General features: G+C 40.6%; 2 protein-coding genes across 2 annotated transcripts in view; one reads left to right on the top strand and one right to left on the bottom strand.

Annotated features, from left to right (window-relative positions):
- bmp16 (bone morphogenetic protein 16) overlaps nucleotides 1–24287 on the bottom strand; it is a 604258-nt gene that overhangs the window by 390818 nt on the left and 189153 nt on the right. The gene's annotated exons all lie outside the window — the stretch shown is intronic.
- rab4b (RAB4B, member RAS oncogene family) lies at nucleotides 1880–23998 on the top strand. Its single transcript, XM_080428835.1, has 8 exons — nucleotides 1880–2114; nucleotides 10709–10789; nucleotides 13611–13725; nucleotides 14751–14813; nucleotides 17982–18136; nucleotides 18287–18382; nucleotides 18998–19180; nucleotides 20343–23998. The coding sequence occupies exons 1-7, from the start codon at nucleotides 2099–2101 to the stop codon at nucleotides 19111–19113; spliced, it is 642 nt and encodes a 213-aa protein (XP_080284961.1). The 5' UTR covers nucleotides 1880–2098; the 3' UTR covers nucleotides 19114–19180; nucleotides 20343–23998.

Genomic DNA, 24287 nt, shown 5'->3' with positions numbered 1-24287 from the left:
TTCCAGAATCTGGCAACACGAGTTGCCAGGTTCTGGAAAGAAACAAGCATCCAGTGTTAAATCGTTCGCCATTAACGGCAGGCTCGCAGGAATTTTCAGCGCATGTTTGACTATCATGAGACTCTACAATGAATCGTAGTAGAGAAAAAAATAACATTGCGTCGGTTATAATAGACGAACTTCACTAACCCTCGCGCTCCCATTATAACAACGGAGGGTGTTTAAAAAATGACGACAGGGGAATATATGGAAAAAAAGAACGCCACTTTTTACGTCGCTAGGTGAGTAACGAGACATGAAAGATAACACTTAATTTGTCCGGAATTCTCCTTTAAGTAATACCACAATGCAAACATACTCTGTTATATGTACTTAAATAATATGTACTTAAAGTACCAAAAATAAAAGTACTCATTAATGCAGAAATGTCCCATTTCAAGTTTTCAAAATGTATAGAAATCTTTTGAATATTGCAGATCTACAAGCTCACAACACGTCGCCATGCTAGGCATTGTGAGCTTGTAGATCGGCTATTTTCAAATAGCCGAAGAATATATAGGGCTTAAGGGGTTAATGTATGTTTTGTAATAATAATACAAATCTGCAAAGTAACTAGTAACTAAAGTATTCAAACAATTGTAGTGGAGTAAAAGTACACTATTTTCCTCTGAGATTTTACTTAAGTACAGTACTTGAGTAGGCCTACATGTACTTAGTTACTTTACACCACTATAATGATACCTAATTAGGCTATTCATGTATGTTTTGTATATGCCTAGTCTTCTATTTTAGGCACACCTATATCTAGTGTAATGACGTAGTGTCTCTCTCTATGGGTCTGGGTCTGGTACTCTCAGTAGCATCTTTACGTGGTTGACGTCACGTCGTGGTGACGTCATGGTTTGACCAAGCACAGTGAGGAGGAACAGTGTTGCCATGTCTGCTTATTATAAGCGACTTTGGGCTTGTTTTTCTGTAAAGTTGCTTGTAAATATTGATAGTTGCGGTTTGCGGTTTTCTGGCCTTATTTCTAACGTCTTATTTGGGCTTGTTTCCTAGTATTGTTTAAACCAATGGTTCTAAACATTCTCATGTCAAAGACCCCCAAATTATTATATTGTTTAAAAAATATATATATTGGGGAAAATTAAATAGCATATGGCAAAGTTCAAAGGTCATTGCATAAAATGTCACCCTTTTTTTCACGTCACAGAACAAACCAAAAAACGACACACACCTAATTAATTTAATTTTGATCTTGCCTCCTTTTAATTTGTTCTTGATCATGCTTTTGATCGTATTGTTTTTGTTTAATATTGTGTTATTTTTCTTTTGTTGATCTTTTGTGTTATGTAAAGCACTTTGGGCTGCATTTGATGTCATGAAAGGTGCTATACAAATAAAGTTTATTACTATTATTATTATTTATCTAAAAATATTGTGTGCCAGGGACACCTCGAACCAGATTTGTGTTGTTAAAATGTTTTCGAAAATATTCAAAAGTTTTCACTTTTTGCCAAGATGTTCTTTTGAAAATAGCAGATCTACAAGCTCACAACGCATCATGATGCAACACGTTGTGAGCTTGTAGATCTGCTATTTTCAAAAGATGTGCGTTGCAGCGTTGTTAAAACATTTAAAAAAAATATTCAAAAGGTTTCACTTTTTTCCCAAGATGTTCTTTTGAAAATAGCAGATCTACAAGCTCACAACTTGTGAGCTTATAGGTCTGCTATTTTCGCATGTAGCCTTAGCCTATAGTCTTCTTTTGGGCTTGTTTTGTTCATACATACTTTTGTTCATACTCGTTGCTTGTTTCTCTCGCACGATATGGCAACAGAGAGGAGGAAACCAAAAAGGGTTGTGCGTGTGTGTATGTATGTGTGTGTGTGCGGAGGAAACAAACATCCCACAGACTGAGAGGCTTGTCAGTCAGCCAAACCTCACAATAACAGCAGAACTATAACATAAACTATTACCAACAAGGACAGTATTACAGTAATAATAATATCAAAGCAAAGCCGGCTGACTGAGACCTCCTTCAATAATAAGAGAGAGAGAGAGAGTGAGAGAGAGAGAGAGAGAGGGAGAGAGAGCCATGTCTGAGACATACGGTATGTGTATCTGTCAACATTCATATTTATACTCCATCGCTCGAGGGTGTCGCTTATACTTGGCCATAAAAAAGCACAGATCTACACGCTAACAATGCGTCGCGGTGCGACGCATTGTTAGCTTGTAGATCTGTGCTTTTTTGGCAAGCGACTATACAGGCTGTCTGTCTACACTAGCAGTTATTTACTGCTAACTAGCTCTCTAGCTAGCTATTGTGGTCTGCTAATGTTAGCTACAACTTGCTAAATGACACTGGTGGAAAGTAACGAAGTACATTTACTCAAGTGCTGTGCTTATAAGTACAATTTGAGGTACTTTTACTTTACTGGAGCACTTCTAATTTTCAGTACTTTGACTTCTACTCCACTACATCTCAGAGGCAAATTTGTAGTTTTACTCCACTACAATTATTTGAAAACTTTAGTTGCTATTGTTACTATATATATTTATATATAATATAAAACACATATTAACCACTTTAGCCCTATTTATACTTAGGCTATTTGAAAATGGCAGATCTGCAAGCTCTGCCATTTTCAAACAGTTTAGTACTTTTACTTTTGGTACTTTAAGTATGTTTTGATGCCAATACTTTTTGTACTTTAATTTCTACAATACGGTATTGATACTTTTTCTTAAGTAAAAAATCTGAGTACTTCCATCACTGCTAAATGACGTTGTAAACTTGTAGCGGTAATAATGAACCTTCTCCATCTGCCACATTGTTGTTAAAGTGTCATGTTTCCCCCCAGTATGTTTGATAAACATGATACCTTCCTTCATGTCTGCTTATCTTTTATCAACAACAGGGGCTATGATAACAGATGGTGGCATGTTTGTTGTCGCCAGTGGTGGAAAGTACTGTATTTAAGTTCAATTTTGAGGTATTTGTACTTTACCTGAGTATTTCCAATGTCCAATACTTTTACTTCTACTCCACTACATCTCAGAAGCAAATATTGTACTTTTACTCCACTACAATTATTTGACTTTAGTTACTTTGTAGATTTGGATTATTATTACAAAACATGCAGTCACGATGCCACGCATTGTGAGCTTGTAGATCTGCTATTTTCAAAAGATTTGTATTCATTTGAAAACTTGAAATGGATCGTTTTGCATAATGAGTACATTTTGATGCCAATCCTTTTACTCAAGTACATTTTGAATTCCGCCTTTTACTGTGGTATTGACACTTTTACTTAAGTTAAACATTTGAGTCGCCATGTAAAACCTTTAGATCAGATATCGTGTTATTACCCTAGTTTGCTTGCTTTATCATAATTAAATGTCAGAGAGGTATTAGTAGCTACTACTCCAGATTATGGTGTCTAAATGACATTGAATCCGACACGAGTGACACACACTGCATCATTCATGATGCTTTTCATTGAAATCATTTTGGATTTTCTTTGACAAATTACCCTTTGGTTTCGTAGATAATTAACGTGACCTGCTTTAGGCCTGTATCAGGAAAGTCACTGGTTGTACTGGGAGCAGCACCCAGTGTTGAGTTTCTCATTAACTTCTCAGTGATGGTGGTGGTGGTCACTCAGCAGCATGCATTGCATCTACTGTTGACTGTATCCATTCATAGGGGATGTACATCCATGCATATAATCACTAGATTGCACATTATTATACAATTTACTGGTAGTATAACTTATGGTAACTTAGTCAGACCATTGCAGACGGCTAGGGTCAGACAAGGCCAGTCCACAGACTCCACACCAATGATTTGCGACGCAACTCCTTGCAACATGCAGCTACTTGCAACCATTATTCCCAATGGCAGTTACCTGCAAGGAGTTGCATTGGTGTGTGGACTGGCCTTAAAACGGTTTTGTTGCAAGGAGTTGCGACTAGTTACATTGGTGCGGTGGTCTGGTCTGATGGACGGTATCGTCATCCCAAATACAAAATTGGTATAGGCCTACAGGGTTCCGAAAGGGGCTAGGGCCAGACTCTAAAAGTCTATATACATATATAAGTCGTATTATCTCTCTATCTGTACCTATCCTGTGTTTCACACTTAACTGCTGTTGCTGCTATGACACCTGAATTTCCCCTCAGGGATTAATAAAGGTCTATCTATCTATGCACGGTGACAAAACTGTTGCCTGCATGTGGTGTTGACTTGCACTTGTCTGTAGTTGTGGGCCGCTGGACTATTAAGATCATTTGGTTGTTTAACTACATATGTTCATACATCTTCACCCTCTACAATGATATCAGTGAACAAAGTAGGACAATGGAACGGATATTCAAGACCCTGCTGTTTTGAAATGTCACACCTTCACCTTCTTTCATGGCTCTCTCTCTCTCTCTCTCTCTCTCTCTCTCTCTCTCTCTCTCTCTCTTTCTTTCTTTCTTTCTTTCTTTCTCTCTCTCTCTCGTACACACTCATGTCTCCATCCTGAAACCCTATGAAACATTACGCTAGCATGCTGGATTTATTGTTAAGTGCCGGCACTAATGCTAGTGTGATATCCCTATTGATTTGGACTCCGTTCTCTCTTTAGAAGGCCAACAGGAGTAAGGATTATAAGCAGTGTTCCCTGCAGTGTTTTGTGACTGTATGTTGTGATGGTATCGCGTTGACCAAAAGTTGTCCACAGATATACGGTATAAACACCACACACAGACTGAGATTGAAACGGTGAAAACAATAGCAGCCTCACTGTCTGTTGAGGCTGGTAACAATATAGTCTAAACAGCCTGGCATGGTGCAGGGCAGCACTGCCTTCCTGCTTGCTCCACTGTCTTGATACATTGACACTGACAGCATGGTTGTGTTTGGGTGATGTCTGGGATTAAATGAGCTGAGGCAAGCTCTCTAAACAGAGCTGTAAGAGTCTGTTAGTTGTGTTGCTGTCATGCTTGTCATGTTGCTTTCATCTCTCTCTCTCTCTCTCTCTCTCTCTCTCTCTCTCTCTCTCTCTCTCTCTCTCATATATATATACACACTATTCATGTCTCCATCCTGAAACCCTATGAAACATTACGCTAGCATGCTGGATTTATTGTTAAGTGCCAGTGCCGGCACTAATGCTAGCATGATATCCCTATTGGTTTGGACTCAGTTCTCTCTTTAGAGGGCCAACAGGAGTAAGTAAGGATTATAAGGAAGCATGAGGGCAGTTTAACTTGTTCTAACAGAAACCAGTCATTCTTTCATTTTCGGTACAGTGTTTTCAGTATAGTGAAACCGTTTCCATTGTACTACATGTGCACACAATCTACTAGTGGGTCATGGGTGGTGACACATAGGCCTAGTCATTTTTGTTTATATACTAAATGGAGTCTGCCTGGAAGAAAAAAATGGCGAGTGATTCATGTTTGGATTAGGGCTGTCCCGATCATGACATTTTACTTGACGATTAAATTCCATACAAATGATTGTGTTTACCAATTGAATTCATTTAATTTTGGCGTGGAACATTGGAACAGATAAAATTACATTTCTGTCTGCCTTCTAGGAGATCTACAAGCTCACGATGCGATGTGTTGAAAGCGTGTTGTAGATCTGCAGCTATTTACACTGTTTTTGAAAATGTATGAAAAAAGAATCAACACAGAAACGATTATGACAATTATGCAAAAGTATTGCGATTAGCTAAAATAATTGCGATTATGTAATAATTGTGACAGGCCTAGTTTGGATTTGAAGAATAGTAGGATAGGCTACCTTTTTAGGTTGTAAAGTTTAGAAACTAAACTATACTTTAAGAAGAACAACGTAGACTTAGACCAGCTTTAGCCTTGAGTGACTGGACTAAAATGATTATTTATAGTATAACCTGTTTTTCTTCATTATGTCACGGTTGACATCATTCTATGTGTAACAAGGCTGAAGGCTGACTGAGCCAAACCACGTGACTTGACACTACTGTATGTGCAGTTTGCTATAATAGTACTAGGGAAATTAGGCAATATCCTCTTTCTCTCTCTCTCTCTCTCTCTCTCTCTCTCTCTCTCTCTCACTCTCACACAGCACACACCTTTTAGCTTTGTGTAAATTGCAGTGGTGGAAACAGTACTCAAATGTTTAACTTAAGTAAAAGTATCAATACTACAATGTAGAAGTACTCTGTTACAAGTCGCATTGTGAGCTTGTAGATCGGCTATTTTAAAATACCTAAATGTATATAGGGTATATAGTGGTTACTGTATGTTTTGTAATAATAATAAAAAGTTTTCAAATAATTGTGGTGGAGTAAAAGTACAATATTTGCCTCTGAGATGTAGTGGAGTAGAAGTAAAAGTTTTGGAAATATGAAATACTCAAGTACAAAAAGTACAAATACCTCAAAATTGAATGTAAGTACAGTACTTGAGTACATGTACTTGTAGTTACTTTCCACCGCTGATAATTTGTCAATATCTGACCCCAGTATTGGTGCATCACAAATCTGAAAGACAGGCAACCCAGTAGGAAAGTTACATGCAGCAAGGGAGGACTCTCTCTCACACACACACACACACACACACACACACACACACACACACACACACACACACACACACACACACACACACACACACACACACACACACACACACACACACACACACACACACACACACACACACACAGAGAACAAAGAAGGAATTTAGACTAGAGTCTGGATAAAACATTTCTTTCAAATGTTTCTATTTGATACATTACACGGTTGTACAGTGCACAATTGAGTGCAAAAGGTCATGTTTCAGTCCATGTTGGACTTAGTTTCCTCAGTGCAAAAGTATGGTTTAATATTTCAACACCAGGGAAATTACGTACTGTATGTCCATTGTCACAACTCTTTTGTCTGTGTATTTATTCAATATCTGACACCGGTATTGATGCATCACTAATCTGAATGACGGGCAACCCAGTAGGAAAGGAAATGAGTTGGCTTTTTGATTGTGTTAGCCTCCATGCTATCTGTCTCCTTGGCGACCGACTGTGACTATGTATCTTCCCATGTGTACCAAGAGGTCACTGTGTACTGGAACAGCAGTGATGTGTTTGTAGTAAGCTCAGATGGAACAGCAGTGATGTGTTTGTTGTAAGCTTAGATGGTATTTGAGATGTTTATTTTTGCTCCCAACAAGTGTATGGTCTCTCAGGTCTCATCACAGGAAGTCAACAGTGTTGTTTTTGTGAGACAGTGTACTTGTGTGGCAGACAGTGACTAATCCCTTAAGAGTTTAAAGGGACTACAGTACATCACGAATTTTAACGTTTTCTTCTTCTTTTTTTCTTTTTTTTACTTTTTCCACACAGAACCAGGAGATAACATGCATAGAAACTGGCTCAATAGCGCCCTGCGCCAAACAGGACAATGTGGTATTGCAGGTGAAAGTGCTTTATAAGCCAGAGAGAAGTTAGTTGGAATGAGTATATCTGAGGCTTGATTTAGGCTCAAACCTTTTGAAAAACGTTTGAGGGACATAAACAATATGATATTAAATATTATTATTATTTTTAAATTCATGGTGTAGATCCTTTAATGTTGGTGTCAAAAGCTACTTTGCCACAGTGGTTCTCGGGCCAAATGGGTCCACAGCACGCCGTCCTCTGTCGGGCTAACAACCGTTCTCTGCTACTGTGGAAAAAGGGTAAAAAAAAGAAACTAGAGAAAACCTTCCGGTGAGAACACACCAGCTGTGACGTTCTCATGTGTGAAGAATAAATCATGCACAGGGCACCTGCACTGGGGTCATACCTCAAATCTAGGGCTGCAAGTATTGATTTTCTTAACAGATTATTCTATCAATAAATGTTTTGATTTATCGAATAATCTTGAAGCATGTTATTTATATCACCACATTTGTTTTGGATTGGGTACTTTACAAATAGTTGACCCTTTTGTAATTGGCGGTGCACTACAGTTAATGAGAAATGGCCGCTGGAAGTTTGATAGCATGTTGTAGCAATGAATGCTAAGGGAAATTTATCAGCTAGGCTATGGTCAGCTTGGACCACACCCATCTCCGGCCTTTATTGGGATCCCAAATACAAACCTGCAATGTTTTTTGTGACTGTATATATTGCACCGTTGTGACGGTATCGCGTTGACCAAATTTGTCCACAGATATACGGTATAAACACCACACACACACAGACTGAGATTGAAAAGGTGAAAACAATAGCAGCCTCACTGTCTGTTGAGGCTGGTAACAATATAGTCTAAACAGGCTGGCATGGCGCAGGGCAGCACTGCCTTCCTGTCTCCTCCACTGTCTTGATACATTGACACTGACAGCATGGTTGTGTTTGGGTGATGTCTGGGATTATTCTCAAATGAGCTGAGGCAAGCTTTTTAGACAGAGCTGTAAGAGTCTGTTAGTTGTGCTGCTGTCACATAAGGTGAAGGTAGTGGACTCCTGACCGAGCACATCCTGTGCTTATTGTGGTAGTTCTGTCCGAGTATGAATTTTATCTCAAGGTTATGTTACTTGAGAAAACAGCCATGTTTACACACCCACACGCACACACACGCACGCACACAATTTGTTTGGGTCAAGGAAGGGAATGTGGCTCAAGAGCACTTGCATAATGTGTTTAAATGTCACAGGAACAAAAGATCAATTTTCATCCCCTCTCCTTTCCTCTGGGGACTCTTTGACTCTCGGCTCTGTTGACCTTGTGTGAAGCTGAATATTCATAGCCATAGGGCGTTTACCTGGATAGTAATCTTACTAGTAATCCTGGTATAATCATTTACCAGGCCAGCAGTTCTGGTTACAGTACCAGTGCTTAACCACTTAAACCCTGGCGTCCCTATTTTGGGCATGTCATTATAGCTTATTGTCTCCGCCAGGCCGAAAGGCATGGCGAGAGAGTATGTTTTACCCTCCGTCCGTCCGTCCGTCCGTCCGTGTGTCCTGTCTGTGTGTTAGCAGCTAATCTCTGGCACCGTTGGCCCGGTCGCTGCGAAACTGTGCACACACACTCCATGGATGCCAATTCAGAACCTCTGCCTCAAATATTTCACATGGGCCTGTTATAGAGCCTCCTGGAGGCCGATTTGTGCAAAACCCATTTTTTTACATTACTCCTACAGATTTTATCCAAACGTCATGCAAATCGGTACACAGTATCTCTAGTCATGTGATCAACACGGATCTGTCCGATTTCCCATATTCCATCCTCATTGGCTAAGGTTCGCTTCCAAAATTTGCAGGATTGATCCGTTTTGAACAAAATGCCTCAAATCATGAACACATTCACACTAGGCCAAGGAAGAAATGCCACCCTTTTTCACATTGGCCTGTTATAGCGCCACCAGCAGGTCTAATTTAGCTAAACACATTTTTGGAACAAAATGCCTCAAATCATGAATGCAGTGTCCGATTGCCGTGAACGACCTAAGAATAAATGGCACCCTTTTCACATTGGCCCATTACAGCGCCACCAGGAGGCCCAATAACCTACCTGACCTGGCGGAGACCTGTGCTCCGAGGAGCACTTTTTTTCTATATAGCCAATCTACACGCCCACAACACATCGTGATGTAACGTGTTGTGAGCTTGTAGATTGGCTATTTTCAGAAATAAAAGTTGGCATGTCATTATAGGTGGAAATGTTTCAAAATGTTTTTTTAGATACGGTTATTACATACGTTACTGACCCCAAATTTAAGAGATTTCATTTGTTATCAGGAGGATAACATCATATAGGCTTTGTTTTTTATTTACCTCTCTAGGTTTCATTCATAAGCACTAGTTCTCTGTTGTTGTTTTTCACTCGCTTACCACACACACACACACACACACACACACACACACACACACACTACCTCTCAGTCCTCAATCCCCATATTGTTTATTATTATATATCTCATGGATCTACAGTAAGTATGGCCCTGCCTGCCTACGCATGCAAATGTCCCTTGTCCTCTCTGGTCACTGCGCACAAAGCCAGCCTTTGGACTGGACCATAGTGCTGCTTGTTGTCAAGAGGACTCATGTCTTTTGACCTCAGGGTCATATGCGTTGGGTGGGTTGTATTCTCCAGACTAAGAAGCCACTCTCTTCACACATGATGTCTGTACAACCAGCTGAAGAATTCCTGTGACTCCCAAGATAGCACATGGAACATGGAACTCAGCTGAAAGCTGCAGTAATGGAGTCATTCTAATGATTTTCCATTTTCTGTCCCCACTCCCCAAAGGGTCCCCACACACCCAGCTCTGATCACTTGGCACAAACAAGTGTACTAACTGAGCCCACTTCGACCTGGCGTCCCTTTTTTTGAGCATCAATAGCATTATAGGTATAGGAAAAAAGATAATTTGATCTACAAGCTAACAACGCATCACGGTGGGACGGGTTGTGAGCTTGTACATCAGCTATGTTCACCCCATGACACCCATTGTACGACGAAGTATAAATAGGGCTCAAGCGGTTAAATTAGAATCGGACATACTGCCCTGGCCTATTCACAAGCAAGGTTCAGTGATTCGGTGGCTTATTCAAGGATTGTTTTGGACAGTGTGAGTGTAGTAGCTCAGAATGGATTAAAGGGAAATGTAAGGCCTGGTCCCTGAGGATGGCAGAGCATAGCATGGTTTATATTCTGAACCCCTCTTCTTTGCTTTTGCAGACTTCCTGTTCAAGTTCCTTGTGATCGGCAGTGCTGGGACGGGGAAATCCTGTCTCCTCCACCAGTTCATTGAGAACAAGTGTAAGTTTCCACTCATCAAAATATAATAATGATGATAATGATAATACTCATACTATTATTAATTGCACCACAATTATTACATAATAGCAATTATTTGAGATTATCGCAATTATTTAGCATAATCATCAGCATCGTTTCCATTCATCTGTATAAATTCATCTTTTGAAAAATAGCAAAGAATAGCCGATCTACAAGCTCGCATCGTGCCTCGTTTTTTTTGCTACTTTTCAACATTTCTTAAAGTATAAAATCATTGAACGCATAGCCAGTTTTGGCCATAGTACATTGCTGTTCCGATGTCCAATGCCAAAAACACAATTAAATCGTTACGTGCAATTATTTGTACGATGATTAATCGTCAACTAAAACCGTCAGCCCTAACTACTACACACAGAGCTGTCAGGGACGCTTCCCAAAACCATATTCTAAACAGGAACCGTTTTAAATGAGATTTTATGGGCGTGAGATTTCCATAGTGGCAAATAAGGTTGTATCACACACTGTGTGATCAGGGCAGAGTATAACATGAGAGGTTTTCACGTAATAAAACCCTTGCCAGTAAGGGTGGTGATACGAGCAATTTATCAAAACATCTGTCGAGCGAGCATACATTTACAGTTTTTGCTTTTCTTGCAATTGTCTCTTTCTCTCTCTCTCTCTCTCTCTCTCTCTCTACGTCCTCCTCCTTATTTAAATCACTGCTGAAGAAAGAATATAATGATAAACTAATGTTGTTTCTGATCTTAATTCATCGTTTTTCTTTTCTTGCAAAATAATCAAAAAGAACAAATGAGAATATAGATAAAGTGCACAAACGAGAATCAGGACCGATTATAGCAATTGATCAAATTAAAACCTTAACAATACCACCTTTATATACCGTACTGTAGTTTAGATGAGGCCAGCATTGTATTTGGTTGGTTGTTGATTCTTTAAGGTAGCATAAGTGATTTGTTGCCTTAAAATAAATAGCTATCATTGAGCTTTAACTTTTCTCTTTTTTTAATACAAAGAATATTACTTTTACCTTTTTAAGTAGTGACTGGCTATATAGAACATGTCTTTACATGTCTTGTGTCCCAGGACACAGTGGAAATATTTCATATATATATCAATTTCTGCTCACATGCTCTAACCAATTGATGGAAACCTGACGTTTCTATGTTGGGATTCTTCTCAGAGTTTTTATAGTCTGTCTAATATCTAATAATTAATTACAGCATTAATGATGTTTAATGCTGTGTCATAGAGTCCAAAGGGAAGTAAAAAAGTAAAAATAGCAGGTGCTGGACAACAATACACTGAGAGAAGAAAAAGAAGTCCGCAAACTATGTGTCAGCTCCCAGGAGAATACTTTATTAAAGACTGTGACAACGTTTCGACCTTCATTAGGTCTGACCTGATGAAGACCCTGTTGCGGTCCAAACATTGTCATAGTCTTTAATAAAGTATTCTCCTGGGAGCTGACACACAGTGTGTGGACTTATTTTAGTCCGCTGTGTCAATCATGCTAGAAGTTAAGCCGTAAAACTGGCACTTCCTCTAATGTCAGCGTGCTTTACAGCAGGTTCCTCCGGGCAAATTGTATTCATAAACATTATGAGAAAATCAGTCAGAAATATATTGTAGACGGCTGACATTAACAGTTGGCCATTGTGTAAGCAGTACTGTGTGCAGTTCTAAATTGTCGGGGCAAATCTGATGGAGAAGTGAAACCCCACCTGGATGGATTGAAGCAATTGAACTGCAGGACAGCACAGTTTGGAAACAGTACATTGAAGACTACCAGTGGTACAGTTTTCTCTGTGCAATATAAGAGAGAGACTCGCCAGCACTCAAAGATACTCTGTGTGGTTTGGTTTGGTTTGGTTTCGTTTTAGCTCTTGGGTGCCACTACTTTTGGCCAAGGCCGTGGTTCTTTAACTGAACACTAAAACCAACCCAGTCATTTTGTACTGAATAGATGAATAGAATAAGTGGTAGGAACAGTATTTGGGCTAAACATGAAATTGTAAACATTTCGAAATCGTACATTGTGCGATTAAAGGGAAAGGAAAGAAAAAATGTTATAGAATGAAGTATGATTTTTTTTACAATTATCCTGCTACAGTGGAGAATCTCAGGCCTACCACAAAGAAGTCTTTCATTTGATTGAAACTGCGCAGATACTAACCACGAGCATTAAATGTGACAAAATGATGTTGCAAAAACTGTGCTCGCATGTTTTGCAGTACACATTAAATTGCAATATTTGCCAGAATTTGGAGCACAGTTTTAATCTAGATTTCATAGATTTAGCTTTGGTGATTAGTATTTTTAATCTAATGCCAACTAAATCACATATGTGTGCATGCACACTCGCACAGAGAGGCTTGTTAGTGAAAAGACTTGTCAAGTTCCAGTGCTGTCAGTGGAGAGAGGGAGAGAGGGGTGGTGTTGGCCGGTGTTAATCTCTCAGGGACTCCCTCCAGTCCTCTGATATGGATATGAGCTGTTTGAAGATAACTGCTCATGTCTTTAAAACAAGCACAACACACCAACACATTATAGATCACAGCTCTGTCTCTGGGAGCTGACTTGAAAGCGATGGAAAGTGGCAATGCACACCATTTGTTTTGTAGGGTTTTACAATATGACTTTACATCGAACTCCCACAGCCAAGGTTTTTGTGTAAGTTCTCAGTCCCCCCACAAACGACCCATATCATTTTCGATTTCCGCTAGAAGGATCAAACCGAGTATCAGAAGGTTAGAGTTTTGTCAACGACTAGGCGTGAGTAACTTGTCCAATGTTCTCCCTCTGTCCTTCCCACCTGCTGCAGTCAAGCAAGACTCCAACCACACTATAGGAGTAGAGTTTGGTTCCAGGGTGGTCAACGTTGGCGGCAAGACGGTCAAACTGCAGATCTGGGACACAGCAGGACAAGAGCGATTCAGGTAGTTCACATCTCTCGTGTGGAAAGCCATGCAACTGGGGGTTGGTCTTGCAGTGTTGTCAATACATTGTAAAGTTTAAAGGAGTACTTCAAGTTCACCCAAGAAATTACTTTATTTCTATTGTTTACCTACCAGGTGGTGTCTTTGAGTCATGGAGAATTGTGGTTTGTAAAGCATTCCTTTACGGTGAATGAATACAAAAATGAAGAAAAAACTTGTTGAATGGAATTAATCAGAAACCTACCTGATTTAACAATAGCAAAACTATATAAAAAATGTGTCCATAAAGTCCAAGACACCGCTCATATTATCATTTAGATTCTCTTCTGCCAAAGTCCACTGAATAAGTTTCCAAAATATCACCACAGAAGAAGAACGTGTATGTCACGTGCCCGTGGGGTTCAACCGGAGCTCATTCACATGCGCGGGAGCTCCCAGGCGCGTGCATATTTTGTGCATGAGCCGGTTTTGCCCGAAAGTGTATTTACTGGTCATATGGTCATATTTTGGGAAGGCACTGAACGGATTACTGAACGGATTATGGTAGAAAACATTTGAAGCCCCACGTGAGCTGTGTTTTGGACTTAATGGACCGGGTTTTTTTACATAGTTTTGCTGTTGTTAAATCAGGTCTCTGATTAATTCCATTCATTTGGGATTCTTCATTCACCATTAAGGAATGTTTAACAAACGAAAATTCTCTGTGACTCAAAGACACCATCGGGTGGGTAAACGATAGAAATAAAGTCATTTCTTGGGTGAACTACTCCTTTTTTGGGGGGAAATGTTTGTACATAGTGGACATTTTCACCTAACTGTATAATGACATGCCCAAAATAGGGCCGCCAGGGTTAAAGTGGTTAATGTGTACTCCATCGCATGACTGTGTCGCTTATCAAAGAGAGCACATCTGTAAGCTAACTGAGACTGGTTTGTTAGCTTGTAGATCAGCTCTTTTTGGCAAGCAACATCGTTGTACTGCGTCTAAATTAGGCTTAACGAAATGGTCTGTTCTTCCTCCTCAGGTCTGTGACGCGCAGTTATTATCGAGGGGCCGCCGGGGCGCTGCTCGTCTACGACATCACAAGGTATGAACAGAAATGCCACGTAACATCTTATTGTAAAAGCAGACGGAGAATTAGAATTGATTACTGTATGAATGTATGTACTTCAATACTCGTGACACAATCATACTCTCTTCTAGGGGACAAGAGTGGACATGTGTCACATGCTTCCAAATCTTCTAGTAAATTACATTTGTTTGTTTATAGGAAAAAAATAGACCCCCCCCCCCCCCCCCCCCCCCCGATCTACAAACTTAAAATGTAGCACATGAGCCTGTGTCACTATTTGTCATATAACAAAGTATATAGGACTAGTCCTCGGTGTTGCCAGATTCTGTGAGAGAAACAAGCAACCAGCTCCATGTCGTTCTGCATGAACGGCAGCTCATAAGGGACATTCAGTGCATGTTTGAGTGTCAGTACACTGCATAATGAGGATTAGTGGGAAAAAAAACATTGGAGCTGCTAAAATAGGCGATTTTTGTTTATCCGCATTACTCCAGTGGAAGGGGTCTCCACAATGGACAACAGGGGCTTCTCTGGAAAAATTTAGTGATTAGCGACTAGGGTTGTGCCGATATATCGTCCCGCGATATATTGCGATACGTTTTCGTGACGATATGTATCGTTTTGGGGGGAAAAAATATCGTTTTAATTATTATTATTTTTTTTTTACAATAGTAATAATCAGGCATGCAAACAGCCCGAGGTGAAAAGGGTGACAACATGTTTTTTTTTTTCGGGTCAGGTGTCACACTATTGCCCTATTTGGATTCAAAACGGCTAGTGGAAGCTGAAAAGCTACAAGTTTGCACGTCTGAATAGGCCTAATGCAAAAACAGAAATATTTGTTTGCATTTGCTTTTTTTCTCCCCCATATATTTTCATAATAAAAAAGTGCGTATCGTATCGTATCGAAATCGTATCGAAGTTGTGTGCCCAATACCGTATCGTATCGTTTCGTGAAATTAGTGTATCGGCACACCCCTATTAGCGACACATCAAAGCAAACATCTAAAATGACTGGAATTCTCCTTTAAGTGGTGGAACCTTGGTGGTGTTCCATCCCCTGAACATGGGCCAGTTGTGTTCGTGTCAATCTGGGAACCCATCGCCAAATGAAAAGGAAAAACAGCGCCCTCTGCTGTTTTTGACTATCTCACTTGGCTCTGGGAGGAAGTCGACGTAGCACGCGTGCGCAAGGAAACCGGGGTTTTGGTCTGCCTTCAGCCTTTCACTTCCGGTGGTGCGACTATGTTTTCATTCCCACTAACAATATTTCTACACGGAACACTTAACACCACTGCTCCCAGAGAACATGGATCGTTTTGGTTATAAGCCCACTTGTTTCTATGATGAAAGAGCAAGTTAAAATGTGAATATCTTTCCGTGGTTTTGTCTGCTCCGAGGACGCTATTGTTAAATGAGTTTCGGTTTGTTTCTAGTAGGGAAGGACCGGCGGACACGTAATCCCGCCCACTACTTTTTGATTGGGTAAAGCGCGGCCTGCTTCCTGATCTGAAGGCACGCCCACTTGTAGGCCAGTGCGTACGCGATATGACGAAACCCCCCGACAGATGGGCAGCTACTTTACCTCTGTGCCGCCCGAGCGCCCCGAATAACAGTGAAATCAACCACTTAGTTTGAACCTGGTGTTCCTATTGAAACTTTTCAAAAAATAGCAGAACTACAAGCGCACAACACGTTGTGATGCGATGCGTCATGAGCTTGTGGCTCAGATATTGTCGCTTTTTTGATTATGTTTAAAATAGTGCTTAAATGGTTAAACTGTTCCTCATTTTGCTGGGGACCCTTTGGAACCCCCTCAAGGACCCCTGGGGTGGTCACCGGTCCCCAGACCCCACTTTATTAGAGAACCACTGCTCTGATAGTTTTCTAATACCATCATTCACACTGCTGTCAACAACCCCGTGCGGCCTAATAGAGCTTTAGCACGTCGATGTCACCTCCACACATACCGTGCGAGTTACTGTGCTGCTGAGGCAGAGACGGTGGCACGATGTGACAGAGTCGCAAAACCACACCGTCTTATTTGATAAGGCTGCGTTTTCCTTAGAGCGCTGGCATAATCAAGATGGAGTGAGTGCTCTAATGCAGAGTGACAGGTGTGTAACACAGTGTGCATATGTGAGATGGTGTGTATGTTCAGATGGAGGAGAGAATATAGCTGTGATATAGCGGCGTCTGCAGACGGCGGCAGTCTGGAAAGTGAAAGTGCATTAGAGAAAGTGTCAAATAAGAGAAGATGGGGGGGGGGGGGGTGCATGGAAGGAACATGGAGATACAGAGGAGGAAAGATGGACAAACCGGGTGAGGGATAGAGAGGAGAAAGGAAGGAGAGACATTCATCAAAGCTGAATAACTGAGAGGTACATTGTGAAAGTAGGAGAGAAAGATGTTGACCTCATCCTTCTAGTGATTCTCAAACATTTTCATGTCTCCAAATGTATTTAGTTGCGGACCCCGCTGTTAAAAAGATTTGGTCTCAGGGACCCCCGTATGAATTGTGGTGATTATTCACAATTTCACAATCTTTAGAAAATAGCTGACCCCATCATTGTATTAGACAAAAGGGGAGAGAGAGAGAGAGAGAGAGAGAGGAGGAAAAAGGGACGAGAGACCTTCATCAACGCTGAATTACTGGTATGGAGAGAGTTGGAGAGAATGATGTTGACCTCATCTTTTAGCGTTGTCTTGAGTGCAGCTGTGGGATATTATCCTGCAGACCCACACCCTTCCCTTCACCTCACTGGCCTCGCGTTGTCATGGACACCGGCGGGCCGTCACCATGGCGACCGGTGACCTCACCACCAAAACAAGTTCTCTTGAAACTTTCTCTGTTATGACCGTCTGCTCACGAGTGTTAAATCAGCTCTCTGTTGTGTACACACTTGACCTAGTTTTGTGGAATTTGATTTCTGGATGAAAATAAAACGGGAAATAGTGATTTGGGTTTTTTATTTATTTTATTCCGTGATATGCCCCCAAGCCAAGCGTAACTTATTTTTCCTTATGTACAATGCTATAGATTTAATATTGGTCTTTAAGCAAACAATACATTTTATTATAACGTTGGACTTTATTTCTATTTTGTACACTGCACTGAAGTTAAAGAAGTGCAACCACGTTGCCCCACTGTGTGTCCTTCTGTCCCATCTTGTTGTCACATAGCCGGGAGACATACAATGCCCTGACCAACTGGCTGACAGACGCACGGACACTGGCCAGCCCCAACATCGTCATTATCCTCTGTGGCAACAAGAAGGACCTGGATGCAGACAGAGAGGTGACGTTCCTGGAGGCTTCACGCTTTGCTCAGGAGAATGGTAACTACATTTAATCACAGGACACATTTTTGGGCTCATTGCCGATCCCGATTTTGGAGAGTCCTAGTCCCGGTTTTAATGGCTTAAACTTCATCAAACTGCATTCGTCCTGGTCTAAACCTCCATCCAAACCTCCCTCATCTAATGTAGAGCTGATGTTTCTGGAGACCAGCGCTCTGACAGGAGAGAACGTGGAGGAGGGTTTCCTGAAGTGCGCCCGCACCATCCTCAATAAGATAGAGTCAGGTACACTTTCCTCGCTCTGTTGGTTCATGAGGTGTGTCAGTGTCGGTTAGGTGTTCCGGTATGACTGTTGATTTTGGGTGCATTCCGTGACCTAGTTTCAGTATTGACACTGTGTTTGTGTGTCAATAGTTAATATGAATATATGATATGAAATCGACCATTTTAGTTACATTTGCCAGTTTTAAGTGAGAATATTCGTTTTTAATGATATGATGTTTTGTGTTTATTAACAATACTTTCTAAATCTTGCCTCTGATGAATACGCTATATTGTATTTTATTTAAAACATAATAATTAAAACTAAACAGATTGAAAACATAAAAAAGTCAAAATGAAATACAAACTAATGATGAATGCAAAACTGTGTGTGTGTGTGTGTGTGTGTGTGTGTGTGTGTGTGTGTGTGTGTGTGTGTGTGTGTGTGTGTGTGTGTGTGTGTGTGTGTGTGTGTGTGTGTGTGTGTGTGTGTGTGTGTGTGTGTGTGTGTGTGTGTGTGTGTGTGTGTGTGTGTGTGTGTGTGTGTACCCTGTCAGCATTACCTTCAACTTGTCTGTTTATACTGTCTGTATTCCTATGCCTCCTCTGACTGACATCATTACCCTGCTGGTGTCAAAGGTGAATTAGACCCAGAGAGGATGGGATCAGGCATCCAGTACGGCGACGCTTCCTTGCGGCAGCTGAGACAGCCGAGAGGAACGACAACGCAGAATAAACAGCAGTGTAACTGCTAGGGGTCGGGGCGCTGCCCTCACCTCAACCCCCTCATCCAGGCCCATGCTCACAGGACATCCCCTACAGGTCAGTGTCGTTTTGATGTCAGCCACCAACTTTGACATCATATCAGGATATTATCCATGTGCTCTCATACTCCTAAGGCCTGTACTACGTAGCAGATTTTGGGATTAGTGAAGGTAACTTCCAGTTTAACTGAAACACTAATGCCTCGTTGTAATTGTAAGATGTGAAAGTAAGCCTTCCTCTTAGCCCTTTTAAATTATCTTTTAACATTTCATGTTTACTGTTTTACACCGTCAGAGTTACAGCTGAAGGAATATGGTTAAAATTCTGATACACAGCATAAAAATACATTTAAGCAACACATTCACTAGCCCAGTATACTTCATTGTACAACAAATAGCAAATCAAATTTGATTATAATTTTTTTCTCCCAAAATAGGACACCAGGGTTAGTGTGGTTGATGTGGTTAATACACATTTCACAACTATAATTGGGATCTACTCGTGCCCTAATGATGGAGCAGTGCTATTATAAAACCTATGAATTTACACATTCACACAGTCTGTGTTTTGTTGCCATCTGTCCTTCATGCATTTGACAACTCTGTTGCTTTTAGCCTGGATTTGAATTGTTCATATTTGTCAAATATTATAGCTTGCTCTTTGTCCGTGAAATATGCTGCTCTGCTGCCAGTAGTTTTGTTCATGTTTGTCAAACTGTAGCCCCTTCGTGTGACTGCTTAACAGTGTGATTGCAGTTGTTAGGGTTGGAGAAGGCAAATAGCGAAAGGATATCCGGGGTTGAACTGGCCTCATAGTACAGGCTTTTGACATGATGAGGATGATTTTTATCATTATTTTTATTATTAAAGGAAAATGTAACTTTAAAACATTTCTGGGGTCATTTTCACGTCTACTCTTGCTTTTGTGTACACCCCAGACAGTTTTTAAGTTGCTTGATTCAATATTTTGATATTTGATATTCCTTTTTCAGACATGCCACCCTCCTAAATTCTATAAACCCATTGAACTTCAAACTCCCAATTTAACTATGTTAGACTAGAAATTGTCCTTCTAATGCGTGAGGAGGAGGAGGCTGTGTTTTTCCAATTACTTTTGTATTCAACTGTTTTTTTAATGAATAAATAAAATAGAAAAATGTTATTGTCAGTGACAGGGTTTTGATTTTCCTCATCTGCTCTTCTCTCCTCCCACATGTCAGCTCCAGGTGGTGTGTTTGGTGTGTAGGAACCTGTTTCTCTTCAGCCTCACACACACCTCAGATCACCTGGACCAGCGGTCGCTCAAAGCCCTCACCCCTGACCTCTGGTAAGAATCAATATTTCCTGCCTGGGGAGGTGAAAGCCCCCTCGGAGACGTGGTGGAAGACAGAAATGTTGCTCCATTATTCCTCACCAGACCCAGGAAGTGTTGAGGGTTTTACTGTATGTATGGGCTGCCCTACTGTTCTTTGTATTGTTTATTCTGGTTTTTAATAACACATGCTCATAGATGGCTTCACAACACACGGTCTGTGACTGAATATCATGATTCTTTTTTTGTTTGTTTGTTTTCTTTTTCTTTTATTTTCTTTTTTTGCATCTATTGATCGTGTAAAACTAGCCTGGTAGGGTTTAATTATTGGATTGGCCAACACTTAGACAATTAACATTCATTGAGGGTATTTAGCATTTTTATTATTATTGACTGATATTATTCTGGACCCTTATTTGCACTGAACGGCGGTACTCCTTGTAAATTAGGCTTTTCATTAATAATGTGATAACCAGATGAAGACCAAATGCATCTTCCGTCTAACCATCTCAATAGATTATTTGTTCCTTTCTTATGCTAATCTGTTGAGGACTTTGGTTTGATACTGTTGTAGATGTATTCAAAAAACATACACCGTTGTTGTCCAATAATTTCTTCAGGCCTGATATAAATGGGTGTGTTTTACAGCGTAGATCAGGTCTGTTCAATCATATAAGCCCAAATATTGACCCTGGGCCTTTATTCAATCTGACTCAGTGTATGATATACTGTTGAAAAGCACTATCATCATGTTAGAATGTGGGCCTTAGTAATATATTTGACATCATGGATGTATTCTATTCCCAGTTACCACTGTTGATGTCTCCAAAGGGAACTGGTCCAACCAATACTCTCTCACTCACACACACACACACACACACACACACACACACACACACACACACACACACACACACACACACACACACACACACACACACACACACACACACACACACACACACACACACACACACACACACACAGTCTGCGGGTCATGTTGAAAGCACAAAGACGCAAGAAATGTTACACCTGATTTACACTTGTTTGCGCACCGGAAATAGCAGATCTACAAGCTCACAGTTGGGCACTTTGAACTTCGTAGATCTGCTATTTTCAGTGTGCGACACCGGCACGCAACTTAGTATAACTCAGGCTTTAGCTCTTTAGTTTTACTCCAAAGGCCACAAGGGCAGTGCTTTGCATTTATCTGATTTCCTTGCTTGCTCTGGGCCATGTTAATGTTCTTGTGTGTCTGGCACAATCACAGTGGAAGGTTAACAGAGGGTTATCTGTCTTTGTAAAAGCCAACCACTTTCTCTGCCTCTCTCTCTTTCTCTGTCTCTCTCTCTCCCGGCTGTGCCCTTCCTCCTCTATAACAGTGGTTCTCTGTCAGGGACCCCCAAATTGATATGTATTTGGCCAGTTATATATTGATATATTTTGTGCCTGGGACCCCATAAAAATTGTTACGACTTTTCACAATTTTGCGAAAATAGCCAAATCTACAAGCTCACGACGCATCGTGATGCGTTGTGAGCTTATACATCAGCCATCTTCGAATAGCGGAAGTATAAAAGACACTATATTAACACATTTTTACCCCTGGAACCCCCTCAAGGTCCTGTGGGGGGTCCCAGGACCCCACTTTGAGAACCACTGCTGAATCACTGCTCTTCCCCTTCCTCATTTTTCCTCCAAACGCCGCTCTGCGTGCACTTAACGAGAAAGGTCACAGGAAACCGCAGTTTAGTTTTGCTTCAGTCACCTCGCTGGTGAATCATGGCAAACATTCATAACCACTCAAACCCATGTTTTTTGGGTTCAATTACACTTCCAGTTTTTGATTTGACATTTTGGTTTCTCCACCCTTTCTCAATGAAACTGCCATGCCTCTGCAACGCCGCACAGAACCGGAACCGTTGCTCCGTGTGGTTGAGGTTGTTGAGGGGAAAGGGGTGGGGGTGTTCAACAGTAAGATGGTTTCCTCCTCCCATGTATCACTATCACACATATTTTGTGGGGTTAGTTGAAGGAGAATGAGGTTGCGAGCTAAAACGCTGGTTATCAACGTGAGGTCCGCGGACCGACCCGTACGGGTTTGTAACTTCGAGAGTGTACAAATTGGAGTCTTCATTTGTACATTCTCAGAGTTTAATTAAACGCGAAGGATTTTCACCGTGTAGATTGGGGTGTTAGAGATAGAAATGTGTATCAAATAGGGATCCGTGGCCTAATGCATATCAAACTGGGGGTCCTTGAAATTTAAAAAAGGTTGAAAACCACTGAGCTAAAATATGTCTCCATCCTCCATCAGCTCTTGTCGGTAAAGCAACACTGTCGTGTGATGAAATATAAATTACGTTTTGCTGCTTCAGTCACAGCTGCTGAGATCTTCTCACAGCGGTTTGAGAGTTCCACACAAGGCTGCCTGCCTGTCCTCCTCTCCCGTCTTCTTCTGCAGACGTGCACTCTCACCAACACTCCAGCACTGGCATATGTCCACTTACACTAACACCTCACTTGCCAGGGTTAACCACTTTCAGCCTGGCGTCCCATTTTGGACATGTCATTATGAGCAAATATTTTCAGAAATAGCAGATCTACAAGTCATACGTGTTATGAGCTTGTAGAGTTGCTGTTTTCACTTTTTGTCGAATGACAAAATACAGTATACTGTATAGGGCTTAATCTCTTAAATGAGACTGTCCACTTGGAGGAGAAAGATGGAGAATTGGACAAGCAGGAGGGTGGTATGTGGCGGATAAAGAGACGGTGGTCAGAAAGGCTTGGTTTCATTTTTTTGTTTTTTGTTTGCTTAATCGTGTGACATTTGGTCGACTGCAAGTGCACTTTTACTTTTGAGAGAAGAAAATTGTTGTTTATATGCTGTAACTACAGAACTGTACATTTTATTTTAATTGAAACGCAAACTGTAATAAAACATTTTAATTATATGTCATTTCTTACTAAAGAACAACCGAGTTTGTTAGTTCTCTCAACGGGATGTTTCTGCTGTAGCTACTCTAGACGGATGTGCTGGTGATGTCATCATGCTGTTTATTGGAATAAGATTTTATCACTTGCTGATGTGAGGTCATGACACAATTACGGTAACTTTAACTTCCTGAGCTGTAGGACACTGGCAACCACCTGTCTGATCAGAAACGTTCACAGAGTTGTTGTACTGAAGCAACTGAGAGTCATCTTCATTTTTGAATTACTGTGTATTGCTGACATAAAATAGTTTGAGTTAGTCTGTATGTTAACTGTATGGTGCATAATAAGCACTCACCAATAGCCACATGTTCAGCTGGAGCATTCTATTCCAACTTCATCCAGTCTGCCATAGCATTCTGGCTGAATTCTATCCAATGAAGAATACAATCTAACTCAGTTGTTGCTTAGTAACTCATGTTATTTAATCCTCTTTAAAACTACTGTAGATCTTAAGTAATTGCTGTAAATAAGATTAAAGTTGTCTATTGTCTATCGAGGGTGGATATTGCTCATTTGATTGTAATGATTATGGAATTCTGAGTAAAAGCTTGTTTTTTAAGTTAATATCTTTTGAGATGTGTCTGTTTCTTTTCGTTTTATCAATGTTAGGTAGGCGTGTAACTTAAAGGATAGTTAATTAACCTGCCTGCATACTGGTAAATCTATCTTGTGCTCTGAGCAATTATACATAAAGTAATTGTATTCAACAGTCAAGAATTACACTATTTGTATCAAAGCCTGTCATTGTTCTTTAGTCATTCTGGTGTTTCTACCTCAAAAGCAGGGTCAGAGTGGAATGAGTATACTATACAGACTGAATATTACAACGGGTAAAAGAGCACCAAGTGCAATT

This window comes from Gymnoscopelus braueri (assembly GCF_963280865.1).
Source record: "Gymnoscopelus braueri genome assembly, chromosome: 5".
NCBI classification, from domain to species: domain Eukaryota; kingdom Metazoa; phylum Chordata; class Actinopteri; order Myctophiformes; family Myctophidae; genus Gymnoscopelus; species Gymnoscopelus braueri.
The sequence above is the reverse complement of the archived record's forward strand: the minus strand, read 5'-3'. Positions and strand labels throughout refer to the sequence as shown.

Coding starts and splice junctions, on each gene's coding strand:
- rab4b (XM_080428835.1), top strand. Junction 14,814..17,981: donor CTCGTCTACGACATCACAAG/GTATGAACAGAA, acceptor GTTGTCACATAG/CCGGGAGACATACAATGCCC. Junction 18,137..18,286: donor ACGCTTTGCTCAGGAGAATG/GTAACTACATTT, acceptor CATCTAATGTAG/AGCTGATGTTTCTGGAGACC.